The following is a 17,894-nucleotide window of genomic DNA, read 5'->3' as shown; positions in this document are numbered from 1 at the left end:
ACTAGATGATGCTGAAGGTCCTTCCAGCTCTAAATGCTGCTACTTCCACGCGATTCCTGCTTATGTGCATGCCGATGCGCTTTGTCATCAGTTACCACTGAGGGTGGTTTTAGCTTAGTACAGGCAGCCATTCTTCAAAGTTATATAAATTTTACTGAGTGATGACTAAATGGTAGGGTAGAAAAAGAACATTAAGTAAAAAAACAAAAAACAAAAAAACTAACCTATTTCTAAGCTTGCCAGTAAGGCAAGTTAACACACCTTAAAATCAAGAAAGGAGATTCACTAAAGTAAAAGGAAACAATTTTCAAAAAGAAAGATCATAGGAGCAAAATAAATGCAAAGAAAAGTATGTGATGAAAAGAGAAAAACCTAAAGATGAGCAGAAACTCTTTTGTAACTCTATTTTTAAAGAACTGTGGGCTTGGAAAAGAAATCCAGAAATAGCTGTAACCTACTTTATGAAATCACAAACCTGACATTCTTGTATAGCCAAAGAGGCCCCCCAAAATGGACCTTTTAATAGGTATAATGTATGGGGAGCCAAGCCATCCTTGTACAAAAACCGTAAGAGTGCCATGTTTGAGCCTGGCTGCCCAGACTGAAGAGGGAACATCAACAGGAGGGCAAGTAACATGGTCAGGAGGTTTTGAACAGTGTCGTTGTTGTCATATATACCAAAAATGATGAAAACCATTAAATCTTCAAAGATGTAGACCAGGTAAAGCACAGTGGAAATTTATTAAATCATGAAAGGTGCAAAATGCACACCAAATCCTAGAAGAATCCCTGAAGTTTGAAAGAGATTCATTTGGGTCATTAAAAAGAAGTGTTGAAATCATGACTGGCCAGAATGTTCAAGCTTAGTTACCTGAATTCCCTGTTTAACCAAGGGTTGGAAAGTTTGTCTCAAGGCCTTTCTTACAGAGAAATCAGGTTCTTGAATATAAAGGCTAAAGGTTATGAACGCTTGTTGTATACAAATATACAAAATAAAAGACCAGAGTTCCCTCGATCCTGAGATCAGAATAGAGCTTTCTAGTGTCTGGGTAAAAATAAGGATGAAATAAACTGGAGGAAAGAGTACATGATCAATTAAACATTTTCTCCTGATTAAGAACAGATATGTCCATTTTAAAAAAATTTATCTACAGAAAACATAAGCAGCAGCAGGATATGAAATGCAAGCAGTTTTATTTGATATAAAAGCAAAGACACAACCAAAATTCCATCTTAACTACAAACTGCTACACAGCTCCCTAAAAGTCAGCCTCCTCGCCATGTATGGAGGTCCAGTGACAAGCAGGGAGAATCCCTCCCCATCCCATCACCTATACATTCAGGGAAGACTGAAAAGTTCAAATAAATAAAAGATGTTGTCACATCAAAGGATGCAAATGTTTGTTAAAAATAAATTTTAGACCATATGACTTCTTTTTTTTTGTTTTCAGTTTCTATTTTTATTTATTTTAACATTTTTATTGATTTATAATCATTTTACAATGTTGTGTCAAATTCCAGTGTTCAGCACAATTTTTCAGTCATTCATGGACATATACACACTCATTGTCACATTTTTTCCTCTGTGATTTATCATAACATTTTGTGTATATTTCCCTGTGCTATACAGTGTAATCTTGTTTATCTATTCTACAATTTTGAAATCCCAGTCTATCCCTTCCCACCCTCTACCCCCCTGGTAACCACAAGTCTGTATTCTCTGTCCATGAGTCTATTTCTGTCCTGTATTCATGCTTTGTTTTTGTTTGTTTGTTTGTTTTTGTTTTTTAGATTCCACATATGAGCGATCTCATATGGTATTTTTCTTTCTCTTTCTGGCTTACTTCACTTAGAATGACATTCTCTAGGAGCATCCATATTGCTGCAAATGGCATTATGTTGTCGGTTTTTATGGCTGAGTAGTATTCCATTGTATAAATATACCACATCTTCTTTATCCAGTCACCTGTTGATGGACATTTAGGCTGTTTCCATGTTTTGGCTATTGTAAATAGTGCTGCTATGAACATTGGGGTGCAGGTGAAGACCACATGACTTCTTAAAGGTTAAATAGACATTTTTAATTCTTGCTGGTCCAAAGCTATCTAATCTAAATCAGTGCTCTTGGATTATTTAACAAATTGAGGATTGCAGACACTGGTACATATGTTTACATGAGAATGATGATCCAACAGTGATAGAAGATTATCACCTGAACATTTCACTGCACAGGATTGGAGTTACAGGAAGGGTAGGATAATTAGGCTAAATTTATCACTATACATAGTCTGAAAAGTACCTTTCAACTAAATAAACTCTAGTATCTTTTTGGTTGTGGTCTTTTTTTTTTTCTTCTCAGAAAATCCAAATACGTACTGAGCAGAATTAACTTTATAGAAACTTCTGGTTGACTAGCTATTTATTAGTTAATGTTTTTCTATGGGAACTTACATTAATGGACAAATTTATAATACTATTATTCAAGGTATCATTAAGAATTCATTATCCGAGATTCCACATTTATGATGATGTATAAAGAAGCAAAAGTCATCAAAACAAGAAAGTATTAACAAGTGAAGTGATCTCAAATAAAACTGCCATCACTCAAATATTCGTCCCTTTTAACAGGAACTTTTATTCCCACCAGTGTGTCAGAGTTTTTCAGGGAGAATCATAGGCAAAGACACCCATAAACAATCTGATGAAATTTTATCAGCTAACAACTGGAGAATAAAAAACTGACAAGGATGAAGACAGAAAAACAGGAACACACAAAAATGAAGAAAAAATTTTGTATATTTTTAATGACCTTTTTATCGTGAAAGTCATTCATGACCTAACCTAAAATTTTACTATAAAAATTGCTCCTCCCCACCAAAAGATAACACTTGATTCTTTCTTCTAAGAAACAGCTCATAGTTGCTATAACCTAAAATGTATTAACTATAAGATAAACTTATTTTCATAATTTTAGTTCCATTTTTCTCAACTTAAAGTCCCAGTCAAACCTTTTAATGACTATGAAATTTTGAAATTGAACTTCTTGAACTAAATAGTGGTCTATCTTAAAATGTTGTTTAAAAATGTTTATAACAAATTTGTGGATACATACGAATTTAACAAGAAAACAGGACATCATCATAATCTTTTAAAGCTAACAGAAGGTAATATATACTCTCATGAAATACCCCTTGTTATCATCAGCATGTAAATACTTGATTAGTTTGAACATGGGTCAGACCAAGTTCAGATCCTGTTTCAGTTTAATTATGTTTTCACAGGATTATTTCATTATCTTCACAAAATTTTTATACACTGGATTTGGAAAAGTCACTATTATATCAAAAGAACATATTCAGAAGACTAATAAAAGAAATTTATGAGAGCTATATGACGATAGGGCAACATTATAATAAGACTCTATTTTTTATTATAATTGGCCTGGCTAAAATTCAAGATGATAAATTGATTCAGAATTAAGTGGTTTACACAGGGGTTAAATGGACACCCTCACCCGCACAAGACTATCTGTGGACCCTTCACACTCCAAAAGGGCAGTTTACCACACATGTTTCCTTAGTGTCCATTAAGCAAGATACTACTCTGGCAGGAGAAAAAGGATAAAGACAGATGTGAGATCTCCCAGAGAGAAGTGGAAACAATAGGAAAGTGTGCCTAGAATAGTCTTGGAACTAAAAAGTTACGAATAACTAAAGATGTCTTCAGATTCTACCAATGAAATGTTTAGGAAATGTCCTTATAGAAATATGTATAGGCGTTCCTACAGGCTCCATCTGCAAGGTGGGTGTGGTAACTGATAATGGCCCAGCAGAGATGACAGCAGAGTGGATTCATGCTTTGTCAGCTCAGTGAAATAAGGACTAATCAAATGTTTCCTACAATGACTGAACTATCCACACACTCCCGGGATGCCAGAGCAAGAAATCATCTCACCTCAAAATTATACAAAGACATCCAGGCACTGACTGCTTTCCACTCTGTTTCATTTCTGTTTATTTACAGGTCTCAATTTTACTAATAGGTCATAAGCTTCTCGAAAGTATCTGAACCTGATTTACTTTCACTGCACTTACAGCACCTGTCTCAGTGCTCAATGAATTTCAACAGATACACCGCTGATTGCCACTCTTAAAGTATTGTAACACAGGGACAAATACATCGTTTACTTGAAGCTAAGAATTGGTATTCATAGGAGAGAGATTGTGAAGAACATGGTATGGAGTTTTTTTTTTTAAAAAGCAATGACGTGTGGCCTAGATTGCACAGCTTTCCAAAAATTTGATGACAATTATTATTTTTGGTGGTAACTGACGCTTGACAATGTGCCTTACAAGATGAATGCACAGCCAGAAGTCTTTACATGCTGACAAAGGTTATGCTTTGATCTACTGTTGCAACCATTCTTTTCAGGAGATCACCATTTGTTTCTTGGCCACCTGCAGTTAGCCCAAAGCCACTGTTCAAAGGGCTCATTTTCAATGGTCTCACAGTGGGCTGGCCTGGGGCTATTGCTTCCTGTTAGACTACAGGTACATCCTTTGAAGCAGGTTTTGTTTTTGTTTCTGTTTTTAAAGGACAAGCTAAAAGCATTTTTTAATCAGTTCCCTTTAAGGCTGCCAAGACAATGCTAAAGTTCCTGGCTGAGGTGCATGTGCTCCACAGAACTAGCACAACAGAGCTGGTTTACTTCAAATACTACTGCATCTACCCCAGGAGGGGTGAGCAAGCCCCTCTTGGTAATAATGTCTGTGAAGCCTCTAAGGTACGGGTGATGACACTTCACCAATACAGAGGCTGTTGTCTTACAGTACTTAGTCAATGTGTGCTGATGAAGGTAGGCTATGAAAGCTACTGTCACACTTCCAATTAGACGTGAAGGTTAATGCTGTGCTGGGGCCTCTTACCCCTGCAGCACTAGTGTTCAGGTGGCTGGTTGTGACTCATCAGTGGTGAAATCAACGTATTCAATGCCAAAATAGGCACTTATATGAATTCATGAGCAGGAAAGTCAAAAAAATTGAGAACCTCACAGTAGTGAAATACATAGTTGTGACATTTTGCTTCAATTATATATGTGACATTACATATGTGGATACTGGGTTAGGATGTAAAAAATATTGCTACTGTGTTTCTCTGTCAAAAAAAAATGAAAAAGTGCTTCCTAGAGCTTCCTAAAGGCCACACTTGTCTTTGTGGTCAGTTTTTCTACTCGGCTATCTTTGGATGGCCAATATTCCGGGTTTAAAACATAATGATCTACTGAAATCCTTTATTTTTTCTTTTGTACATTACTTTTTTTTTGGTATATTACTTTTGTTGTTGTTAATGCTTTATTTTAAACTTTCTTGTCCAGCACAGGGTAATTTTAATACTCCATCTGAAATGGTCTGGATGTGTGACCAAAGCCTCCAAGTATGGTACTTCTTCTTGAAAAGCTTTTATTCTCCCAATGAGTCAGTCTAAATACTCCTTCAATACTGTCTACATATAACTTATCCTTGTATTTCTAGCTAACTAGGAACCAGAGATCATAGTAACCAATACCCAAGTCTTTAACCCAGCACTCGCTACTTGTGTGAACCCAAGAAGTATTTACTTCAGATAAGTTTTCTAATTTTAAACTCTTAATATTTAGACACAGTATAAATATCATGTCTTTTATCCAGCATTTGAAGCAAGATTTCCAATGTTGACTATATCTTAAAACACAAGATGAATTTACTAATATCATGAGATTTGAAAAGATTCACACAGAAGGAACTAAATGTTTCAAAGCAAAGCATAATGATTAATCAGCTATATTCACTTTCTGAGATTGAAACTTTAAAATCTCAGGAACAGAGTTTAATCAGCTAGATGTCATCTCTTCCATATTCTATTCACAAAAACAAAATTATAAAATGAAAAAAATATATACATACCTTCACTGTCCTTGAATTTCTTGATTGCCACAATTTCATGTGTTTCCTGCAAAGGAAAAGAGGCAGAGGGAAAGTCATTCTCCAGTGTTTTTCAAACTGGGAATCCCAACTGTCAAGGAATATATTCTGAAACAGAGTAGCAAGAATCCAGAGAATAAAAACATAAATCCTCTTCTTCCCCAGTCCCTCATTTCTTGGTTCCAAAGTTCTCTTACCTCCCTGCAGACACTGTCAGGGGAAGGAAAAGGAGAAGTGGGAGGGGCTGGGAGACCAAGAGCAGAGATGGCAATAGAACATGGATGAACCAGCAGATGTCTTGAGGCTACGCCAACATTCGAGGATGACTGACGAAGAGACCAGCATCGACACTGCCCTCTGAAACCCAGGGACACATTTAACTGAGCTTCTAAGACCAGAGAAATGGCTTCTACAATACTTGGTGGTTGCTGGTAGCAGAATGCCTCTTCCAAGGCTCCTCCCTTCACTTCTCTCTTCCTAACAAACCTATCTAGTTGTTCACCAGCCCCCCTTCTCCATTGATAGCCATTTCAAATCCAAAGTGAAATAAGCATTTGCCACCAAATACCAATCACCAACTTCCCCCTGCCCTTATTTAGCTCTCCTAAACAGAAGTAGTTGGTGAGAAGAACCCTACTTTAAACTGGAACATCACAATTTTTTTTTTTTGGTCTTTTTTAGTTGGCAGAGAAGAAAATAAGGGCTGGAAAGGAAATGGAAATGCTAAGGACTAAGTATAGCTAGGCTAAATAATTCATGTCTAATATTCTAATCTATAAAAGGAATAAAAAAGGTTTTGGTAAAGTAATATATAGATTCTTCAAAGCCAACATGTCCCATAGAAAGATCTTCTGAATGACTCAGTCCTGCTCTTTTTGACTCTAAGTGAGTATACTTTCAGATCTGTAGGAGCAAATCTTTTAATAAAACTTTGTTCCTGCATCAAAACAAAGACTTAAAAAATGGACACAATCCTAGGCAATAACCAATAGGGTACAAAATCATTAACTTATTAAAAATATATGCTGTTCTCCTAGATTCCTTACAAAAGCAAGGGGAATCATAAAAATGAGGAGTGAAAAGAAAGAAAAAAAAAAGTGACCACTTCAATCATGCTGAAAGACAAACCTTGAGTTGGAACTATGTCTGTAAACCAAACCTTTTCTATTTCTATTTCTCATATGCCCACTGAAAAATGAAGAAAATACCAGCCTTCATATTTGTGTTACAGGGAAATAATCATCTGGAAGTGTTACAGGCTACTGAGGAAAAAGATTCTTAAGATTATTGTGCTTTTATTTTTAATGGGGGAATAGAATTATAGAGTATAGACAGTTTTGGTGATACAATTTATTTGTACATTAGCAGACCTTTTGACTTAAACTCAGCCTTCCACATACTTTCTGACATTGCAACTGTTTCATTACCGAGAAGGAATAACTGCAAAGTCAAAGTAATGTAGAGGATGATGAACTAGAATATTAGTACAGGTAGGACCAGTAACTCTTCTTAGGTATGCTATTCTCTCTTAATACACTGACATTGTTTTCTTACCCTGCTCCTTTTTAAACTGCTCTAGCTAGCAACCCACCTATGGCCTAAGGGAAAGAACAAAATCCTGTCAGGAAACTGCTCACAGCACAAAGAAAGGGGCAAGCACATCACATCCAGGAAGAGAGGAGGACTGCTCACATCTCAACTGAGTACTGTTCCAGGTAGCATTTCATCCTATATTTCATATATATATATATATATACACACACATACACATATACACACACACATATATATTTTTATTGCATCCTAAGAGTTAAAACTTTGCCTGATTTTATAAAAGGTCTTGCTTAGTTCAAAACTATCCACTGATATGACTACAAATTTAAATTTATGACTAGAACCATCTAATTTATCAGGTTTTTTTCCCCATCCTGGTATCTCATAAATAGAATTTACAGTAAAAAAAAAAAAAGTTGCCCAAAAGGGGGTCAAATAAGGTGAATTGTTTATTCTTTTATTTATCCTTTAACCAATACCATTGAAACCCTCTTTCTTGTCAATAAACATACACTTAATATGGTTTATATATTTAATTATAGAACAAAGCCAAACAAGAAGTTTTGTTCATAACATCAATTCAATATTTGGTGGGAAACACATGCAATTAAGGGCAGAAGTTGCTGGAAAAAATCTAACATTTCACTTTTATTCAAACTACTTATAAAAATAATGCAAACTCATTACAGAAAATACAGAATACAAAGAGTATAAAAACTTTAAGAGTATAAAAGGTGTACAAAATGAAACAAACTCTGTAACCCTTGCTAATAACATTTTGGTATATTTTCTTCCAGTAAATTTTCCTCAAATTGCAAGAGCATATCGTATATTGTGTTATATGTTGCTTTTATTTCAATTGATATTGTATAAGGACCATTTTGACCTGTCATTAAATAATTTTTAAAACCACCAATTTTAATGGATAGTTACTTAACCAGTCTATCAATGTACCTATTTCAACATCTACATCTTTATTTCCATAAAATAAATTCTGTAAATGACTTAACTTGGTCAAAGAGTATGAAACATCAAGGCTCCTAATACTGCCAAACTGATACCCAAAAATAGATCATTCACAGTTCCCTTCACCAGCATATGAGAACCCACTCTACAACCATAGCCGACACTAAATACGATCGCTAAAAAAAATCTTTAAACATCAATGAGATTAGAGGTTTTCTTCTATCAACTGGTAAGTGAAATAAGGTGTAACTAAGCTTAATGTTGTTCTTACTAATTCATGAATGCGAATTTGTTGCCAAATTTTGTTACAAATATTCTTCCCAGATTGTTGTGGTCACTGAATTATTCACGGTGCTACTGTTATTGTTGTTGAATGTAACTCATTACATAGTCAAGTTTATTGACACATGCCTTTGTTATTACCTGTATGACTCCTGTGATCAAAGCCTTTACTTAGCTTGAGTTATGATTAATATTCATCCACACATCTATCTCAATATTTTAATGATTTAATTTTATTCTTTAAGTCTTTATCTACTTGTAATTTATTTTAATATGTGATATGGTAAGGGAATCTAAATTTAAAATAACTTCTAAATACTGAACCAATTTTCCCAATATCTTTCACCATGGATTTCTAGTTTTGTGGCATCTTAGCATTCTTACATAGATACTCTACATTTTCCATCAGAGCCTTCTAATCTAGTCTATAGTATTGATCTGTTGATTCTTATGCCAGAACCAGTTTAAATTACTGTGACTTTAAACTGTTTTAAATTAATGAGGGGTTATATAGCCTGATTCTTCTTATACCATTTTGTTAAATAAATTTATTATTGAGAATAGGTTTTGGCTGTTATATTTAATTTGTAATTATATACACATGAGCTATTATATTTAGCCTATATTTCTTTACATATTTCCTACCATGGTTTTCACACATTTGAGGGCTCGATTTGCATTAAGTTTTCGCTCAGCCAGTGTACATCTTTGAATGGCTTTCTGAGAAAGTATCCTATTTTCCAGGTCTTTACATATCTGAAAGCCCTCACACATCAATGGCACAGAATTCTTGGGAAGACAACCTTATGTTCTCCACCATCTTCAGGGTTGCTATGAGGTTGTGTGTCCTGTAAAGAAAGCCCAGTTTACATCATAGATATCACAGGTTTGTATGTTTATTAAAGCAACTTTCCAGTAGATAAGAGTAAAGTGTTTTGTTATAACAAAATCCATATACTAAGATAATTATCCAGGAAGAAAATGAAAGGCTCCAAATAGGCTAGCAGTGCCCTGATGGTCTTCAGGTATTTATTTGTGTTATAGAAAAGAACTCTGAGTTCAATTTGGGTTTTGTTCCAATGTAAATAACCTTCTTTTCTGCCCAGATGCTGATAGAACTTTTCCTTTTCCTTGGAATGGAAATTTTTAATTATCAGAATATATCTAGAAGTGTGTACGTGTGTATGTGCATATTTTGAACTAATATTACCTGGAAATCAAAGAACTTAGAAAATTTTTCTTCTACCAACCTCAAATGTTGTTTCCACTCCTATTTTTCTAATAATTTCCACTAGAAACCTTATAACTTTTAGGTTGAATTTTTCATAATTGCTTTATGTGTTTTGTTCACTACTGCATTGTAAGTGCAGGCAGATAGTAGGTGTTCAAAAAATATTTAATAAATGACTATTTCAGAGTGAACTAATCAAAACTGTGACATCAACTTTGTTCTTTTACAGCCATTATTTTAGGTTTCTTTATCTTGGTCAATTTCTACAATTTTTGCCTTGTTTTATAGCTTCTTATCACAATAGAGGTCATATCCTCCTGGCTGCCCTTCAGGAGACAACTTCACCTGCTTGTTACAAAAAAAAAAATCACTTTTAGAACTATGTGTTGTTTTTAAATCTTTAGCACAGTGTTTTCTTTATCTACCCATGTCTTTTCATAAGCCACATCCGTCACCCCCATTTTAAACACATCCTTACTAAGATAGGAAGAGATCCACCAGGCCTGGAGTCTGGCAGCAAAAAATGTAGTTGGGTCTTTTTTAGCAACCTGAATTTCAAAGGCAGACTGATGCACCCAACCCCAATTTCAAAACCTGGATTCCTAGCAAATATTCTTCTCATTGGGTTGGCCAGTCTGAGGCTGGGCCACCTGAGCGAGGGCCACTTGAGCGAGGTTCTCTAAGTTGTTTGCCGAGCACATACTTCCTAGCACATCCTGCTCCCACTAATCTATGTTCACCACACCTTTTCATGGGGTCTGTGAATCCTAGGATGCAACATGCTGTTTCCAATCTGTCTTTACTCCTTGCCTTACTGTATTTGGGGCATTGTGTCTCTCTGAAAAGATCTGGCAATACAGGTGCTGACATGGGCTACTGGGGACAGAGAGCTCCAGCTCCTGAAGGGTCAGATATAGCTACCACCCTGAGGTGGCCGCCTGTTTCCAGCCCCTGTGGGCATGAGTCCAGGTCTTTTCCCACTCCCTTTGTACAGTTTGCCCTATTCTGGCTCAGGAAATGGAATAAATAGCATGATGTTCAAGGCTGTATTTTTCAATCCATCTCCCAGGACCCTGCCAATGATCTTCAATGTTTGGTTTCTCAATTAACAGCACTTTCATGAGTTTTTGTTTTTAATATCTTCATTTCATCACCCTGAGATGCTACACATAATATATGTGTAGACAAAGAAGAAAAAATATGAGAAATAACCCTGAAGAACTGTGCTTTAAATTCAGTTTATTCAAAAAGCATGCCGTTGCCCCCACAACGTCTGCAAGAGAATGTCACCAGCTGTAGTTAGCACGATCAGCGTAATGTGCTACTTGTTTCAACGTCTGCCTTTGTTTATACAATGACTTAGTTAAGAGCTCACATTTTAAAAAACAAACTAAGGATGTGATAAAATATATAAGCAAACATTAATGATAAATCCATGTCTCACTCTTAATTTTGCCTCAAAATTGGAATTATATCACTTTGGAATGCAGAAAAGATAGAGACTCCTGAATTGTACTGCTATCTTCATGAATGAACAAGCTATACTAAGGCATTTAACATCTCCCAGAATAAACTTCCTCAGCTGAAAAAAAAAATTCGAGAATGAGAAATAAATTCTGTAAGTAGTAACAAACAGAAAAATATCTCTAGGGCCTATATTTCTTCTACTTTTCTCAAAATCTTCACCCCATAAAAATCATGCCTCAATCAGTGAACAACCACACTGGACACAGAGACTTATAACTAAAACTCGCTCCTGCTACTGACTGTCTAAAGTTCCTGAGTCATTGGTTTATTTCCAGAATCAATTGTTCCTTCTTAAGATGCTGGCAAAGCAAGTGATTAGTATTAACAATCATAAAATTTACTAAGTTATTCAAAATGCAGTTACATAACCTGATTTAATTATGCTCTGGAACAGTGAATTCTCTAAACCGATCATACACTGTATAAGGAAGTAGCAAGAGTCATTGTTTTTAATGTTTTGCTCTATGATTTAAAATATCCAACATGTATTATGAAACAGAGCAGAAAAAAATACTGATTTTATTTTACTCTGCTATTCATGGATTAAACCATTCTAAAGGTTACATTCTACAATTCATTCTCCAGTTACTCTCTGAGGAAGCCCTTCCTTGGGAGAAATTCTTTATTTATTCATCTAGATAGCAAGGAATACAGCTTGACAACTGAAGTATTTTAAAATATTTCAATCTGCATTTTGTGTGCAAATACCCCACCATTTAAGTGCTTTGAAACACTGACGTGCTCCTTCAGCAGGAGCAAAACCCTATAAACATAAATATTATCACATTATAGACAGATATGATAACTGAAAAAGTAAGCCTTACTTTAGGTTATTATTTTTAAGTACTTTTGTGCCAGGCTCTGGGCTAAGTGCTTCCCATGTATTATCTCCTTTAATCCCCAAATCAGTATGATAAGAAGAGGAGCTTATCATCATGTTCATTTTACAGATAAGGATGTACTGACTTTTAATGAGGTTCCATAATTTGCCCCAAGGTAATACAGCTAAGAATAATAGGGCTAAAAGTTTAAACCCAGGAAGACTGATTCTGGAGGCCATTTCTTATCACTGGCCATGCTATACACCTTTGCAAGCCATATATGTAAGTTCCGTTATAGAAAAGGATATATTCTGAAACATATACACACATCCGCCTGGCGAGGCACCATTATTTCTCTTCTTCATTTTCTCAAAAACACATGTTAGCACCAACAAAAATTTTCCAACAGTTTTCTAATAATGTCTAATATTTATACACCTAAAAGTATGTGCAAATATTTTATTTCCATCTATATCTATATTCTGACTTCTATTTCACAGAAACCTTATACAACAACTTAGACAAATTATCTTACTTATTTTTACATCACGAGTAAAATGATAAAATGGGAGTAAATTCAAGCATAGGATACATTCCATGGCAGGTAGATACAATGGAACTAACATATGTTTCCCAAGTACCAGAGAAATGCAAAATGTTATCCAGGATATGCAACAATAAAAACTAGACTATTTTCCAAGAAATCCCTTAGAGGTCTTTCCTCGACTTGCATTATCTATTACTTGTAAAGTACCATAGTTTGCCAACACTAAAAGTTAGATTAACTACTAAATTTAAGTACTTCAGACTTAATCAGAAAAGAAACAAGCTATAGCAAAGGAGGAGAACATTTCAGTCAGTCGGCTAAGAACTGTCTATAGGGCCTCTGTTTTATGTGAGGTTTTACGTGTGACATCCTAGGTTTGACATGAGTGAGTAAATGAAGCATCTCATATGTATAGAAGCTTACACCTGATGTGTAATAATGCAGGACAATAAGTAAAAATTTATGACGAAAGTTTAAAAATACAACGAATGCCACAGAAATTTAAAATAGACTGATCATGTAAATAGAAGGAAAAAACGTACACCCCTTTGAGATTTAAGTTTATAACATATTGGTTTATTTGCTGCTGATCTTTCTTTTTCTGAAATGCGAAATGTCACAACCATACCTTAGTGCATTTCCATTCCTTCTCTCCCTCAACGTAACTTCTGTCCTGAAGTTGGTATGTACCATTCCCATGCACATTTTTATTACTACCAATGAATTTACCCATAAACAAATTTACTATTTTGTACATTAAAAACCATGTAACTGGCATGTTATTGCACATATATTTTTGCAATAACTTTTTTTTTCCTTAGCACAACATTGTATATCTGAGATTTAAACATAAATCTAGCCAACTGAGGACAACTGTGCCCTCCAGGGGACATCTGGCAATGTCTGGAGACACTTTCGGTTGTCACAATGGGGTGGGGGGCTAGTAGCATCTAATGGGTCGAGGGCAGGGACGCTGATGAAATTCCTTCAGTGCCCAGGACAGCCTCCACCACAAAGAATTATCTGGCCCCAAACGTCAAAAGTGCTAATGTTGAAAAGCCCTGTTCTAGTTTATTCATTTTAAGTGTTCTGTTGTATTCCACTATAAACACTCCCTCTTAAAAGAGAGACTGATCACTTGTTGAGGAGATTGGGTAAAGCTTTGGAAAAGACTAATATATTGTGAAAAGAAGTTTTAGTTGAAAATGGGGTGATTAAAAGATTAATTCTTTAAAAATCATCAAAGCTATTAATCATGGCACTATCTACATTCACCTCATTTTCATAAAACAATGATTACTTTTATAACTTCTGTAATTTGGCTCAATTAGAACATTATATAGTGAAATATAACAAAAGATATATTAAAATATTATTCTTTTATTAAAAATGCCTACATTTTAAAAAGCATTACAAGGAAAACTCACAAAGAATTTACTTCATGTTCAGCCTTTAAAAAGAGGATAGTCGTATGAAAATATTAATACACTATCAAGAACATGAGAGAGCATGCAGCCAAGAAAGGAAGATGTGGGAAGTGAGATCTTACAAAAAGTCTTACAGAAAACAACTGCCTTCAAGCCAAGTCAATAATAAAATTCCTACATAACAAAATCTATTTTCTCATTTGTTTCCAATTAAACATCAAATTCCTTCTACCTACCCTTGGGCTAGATCTGCCCTTCATAAATCTTTACTGAGATATAAAACGAGAGTAAATGGAAGTAAAATATTTAGATAGAATGCTGAACCATTCCTTCATCTTCCCCTCTGACTCTGGTCCTGTCTCCTGCCCCAAATCTCCATGAACCCTAGCCAGAAGTTTAGGATCACTCAACATCTCCCTTGTCTGCAATCCCAAATGCTGCTGATTTCTGCCTCCTAAACCTCTTCCAAATTGGTCCACTGTTCTTCTCTACCTGAACACTCCCATCCTAGTTGGAGACCTTGGCTTTTCCACCTGCAGTACTGCCTAGCCTCCTAACCGTTCTAATATATCTGCCACTCAACACCCAGGCTCTTCATTTAGAAACAAAAATCTGATTTCACTGCCCTATCACTTCCCCTCAAAATTCTCCCCAAACTCTCCTGCCCTAAGGACTATGTCAAAGCCCCTTCACGTGGCCTGCAAGGCCTGTCCCGAGACCAGTCGGATGCTCTCAACCTCCTCTCCTTAGGTCTCCCTTGCTTGTTGAGCCCCTGCCAGTCCTCACCATCTCTCCTGCTATGGGGCCTGTCCCCTTTGCTCCTAAAAGCTTGGCCCTCCCTTGCCCCACTCAAACCTATACTACCTCTTAGGCCTTAGCTCAGCCCTCACTCCCTCAGGGAAGCCTTTCCATAGCCCCATGACTAGGTATGAAGCCCCAGATGCTCTCTGAGCAGACACCTCTCCTTCATAACTTGTATTAAAGTGACACCTTGACTGACATATTTATCTGATTCCACCACTGGACTGCAAGTGTGGAAGTAAGAAGTAAACATATGACTGGTGTAAAAGTATGCTGAGCAAGAGAGAAAGAGCCCGTGCAAATGTCTCACTGCACTGCATCACCAATTCAAAACGTACATCCTGCCAGCCCGGGCCATCCCTCTATTTGGACATCATTTACTAACTCCACTACAGTTTCACAGAGAAACACTATTTCCTACCACAATTTTAAAAATAATAAAAGACATTCCTTGGTATACAAGAAACTAAAACAAAACAAGACAAAAAACCCCACAGAATACAAATATACACATTTATGTTTTTTTCAAGGACAGTGGGAGAAATATTAAGATAGATCCGTTTCCTTCTTTCTTCAGAAAGTTTAAAAAAGTGAAGATAATAAAAGAACATAACATCCTTGAAAACTTCATCTGGCCCTCTCCAGAACTCCTTCAGTGGGCATGAATCTGAGTAAGCGCTTAGACTTCAGAAGGAATTATACTGTCTTGATTAAAAACTTCTTTTGCTATTTGGCTACTCTGGCCTCTTGCAGATCTCAAAAAGGCACTGCAAAACCAATATTGCTTTCTTTCTGTTAAAAAATTCTTTCACGGCATTACTATAAAATGGTTGCAGTTACTAGGTTGTGAATATTTATCAAGTTATATCAGAAGGCTTACTAAATTAAAAATTATCATTTATTGATTCATTTCTCCACCTGAAACAATAAAATAAGGATTATTATCCTTTACCATCACCTCTATTCCATTTTGTGACAAAACAGATTTCCTCTAGCCTGGTAAAACATAATATGGAAACAGAGGTGTCACATAATTACTAATAACTAACATTTGTGTGGTGTGAGACATTTCCAGTGAAGGAAATTGTCACAGACCCGGGAACTGGCTAATACAAGTTACAGTGCTGTATAGTAATGCGGTCCTCAAATCTTCAGTGCAAATGTGCTACAGACTTCCAGTCATTTTGTATTAGTGGAGCTTTGGGAAAATGAAGGAAAAGAGGTAAAGCTTGGGCCAATGAGGAACAGAAAGAATGGAAGAGCCCCCCTCGCCGAGATGAGATATAAGAAAATGAGTTTGATGGGAAGAGAAAATCAAAGGGAGAAGCTCTCTTTTACATTCTTAAGGAGGCCACTGGAATTCCCACAGTAAAGTCCTAATAAACTACTTTTACTTGAACATTACAAGTATACGGAGCCAGTAAGGCTGTGATACTCGGAGCCACCTAGATGACTGACATCTGAGTGCCACAAATATAAGAATAAAAAACATAAGTGTCTAGAACCACTTAGCTGATAGATGCAAACAAACTCAAATGCCTAGAAAGTCTTTGTAAGTACTTCTAATATGGCCCAGTATAACTGTTAGTGGATCAATATCAACCTGAAAGGACACTGGCTGATAATCTCAAAGGATGCAACCATGATGAACTAAGGAAACTAGTTCACTGAATTGTACAATTAAATGACTACCTCACTGTATTATAAGAAGGTACAGTCTTTGTATGTAAATTATACCTCAACAGAGCTGATTTTAAGCGAATCATTTAAAAATAATTCACCTCATAGTTACAGACTAACATAAATTTACCACCCTATGTTAATATGATAGATTAGGTAATTTATAAAATGTTCAAAAAATAAAATGTAGTAATCAAGATGAAAAATGAGGCATCCAAAGAATAATTTTCACTAACCCCTCTGGCAGAGCAAATAGCAACTTTCTTTAATAGAAAGGGAGAGATAGGTGAACTTTCAAAACAATTTAGCTCGATATTTACAGATGATACAAAATTCGAGACACACTTGATTTCATACAGCACACACTTTCAGACATTATATACAGAGGCTCTCAAACCACCTTGTCTACACCAGACTCAGACTTGTTATTGTCAGCAAATGAATGGAAATTTCAGAGTACATGGTAATGAAGCCTGCCAGACAACATTTCAGTTTAGTAATATTAACCATCATGTTCATACTATAGTTATCGTGCAATTGTGTTACAATTTTATTTCATTTGCCTTCATTTTATAACAATGAGTAGATAATGAGAAAATGAAAACTCTACTTCTAGTGATCAAGTAATTGAGGTACAGCTTTAATTAGGCATGCCGAATGCAAGCACAATCTACAACCTCAATCAGACAATCACTGGACTTAAGCTGCTCAATAGCAGAAAAAGTTTAAATTTAAATATTGGCAATATATCCTCAAAGACTAAACCTAAGATGTGCTCTTTAATTTTCTGTAACTGATTTAAACTTGCTTTTCAAGCTCTGACCTTGACTTTAACTTGCATTCTATAGTAGCTAAGTCCTTTCTGGTTTATAGCCTCTTTCAGGTATAGGATCAGTTTTTCCCTTCAGATTTTCTCCCTGCTTCTACCAAGATGGCAGCTGGGTGTATGGATGTGAGTGGGGTTATGCAACTTCACTGTGGTAAGGGAATGAAGGGCTCGCAGATAAACATGCACAGGCCCTTGTGTTGTCCCCTGGGGCTCTCTGGTCTCCAAGAGAACATTCCTTATAGGCCTGAACCCCGGACACTGACCTGATG

General features: G+C 35.8%; 1 protein-coding gene across 11 annotated transcripts in view; it reads right to left on the bottom strand.

Annotated features, from left to right (window-relative positions):
• The window catches only part of CDKL5 (cyclin dependent kinase like 5), a 198,244-nt gene that overhangs the window by 74,705 nt on the left and 105,645 nt on the right, over positions 1-17,894 (bottom strand). For all 11 annotated transcript variants that reach the window (XR_012067489.1, XM_072956083.1, XM_072956086.1 and 8 more), the window contains one exon: positions 5,943-5,988. Coding sequence is in view for 10 of the 11 variants with exons in the window: in XM_072956083.1 (XP_072812184.1) it covers positions 5,943-5,988 (46 nt within the window). In the remaining variant the exon portion in view is untranslated. The remainder of the gene's footprint in view (positions 1-5,942; positions 5,989-17,894) is intronic.

Source organism: Vicugna pacos, chromosome X (assembly GCF_048564905.1).
Source record: "Vicugna pacos chromosome X, VicPac4, whole genome shotgun sequence".
Classification (NCBI taxonomy): Eukaryota; Metazoa; Chordata; class Mammalia; order Artiodactyla; family Camelidae; genus Vicugna; species Vicugna pacos.
Note: the sequence above shows the minus strand (reverse complement) of the source record. Positions and strands in the feature narration are given on the sequence as shown.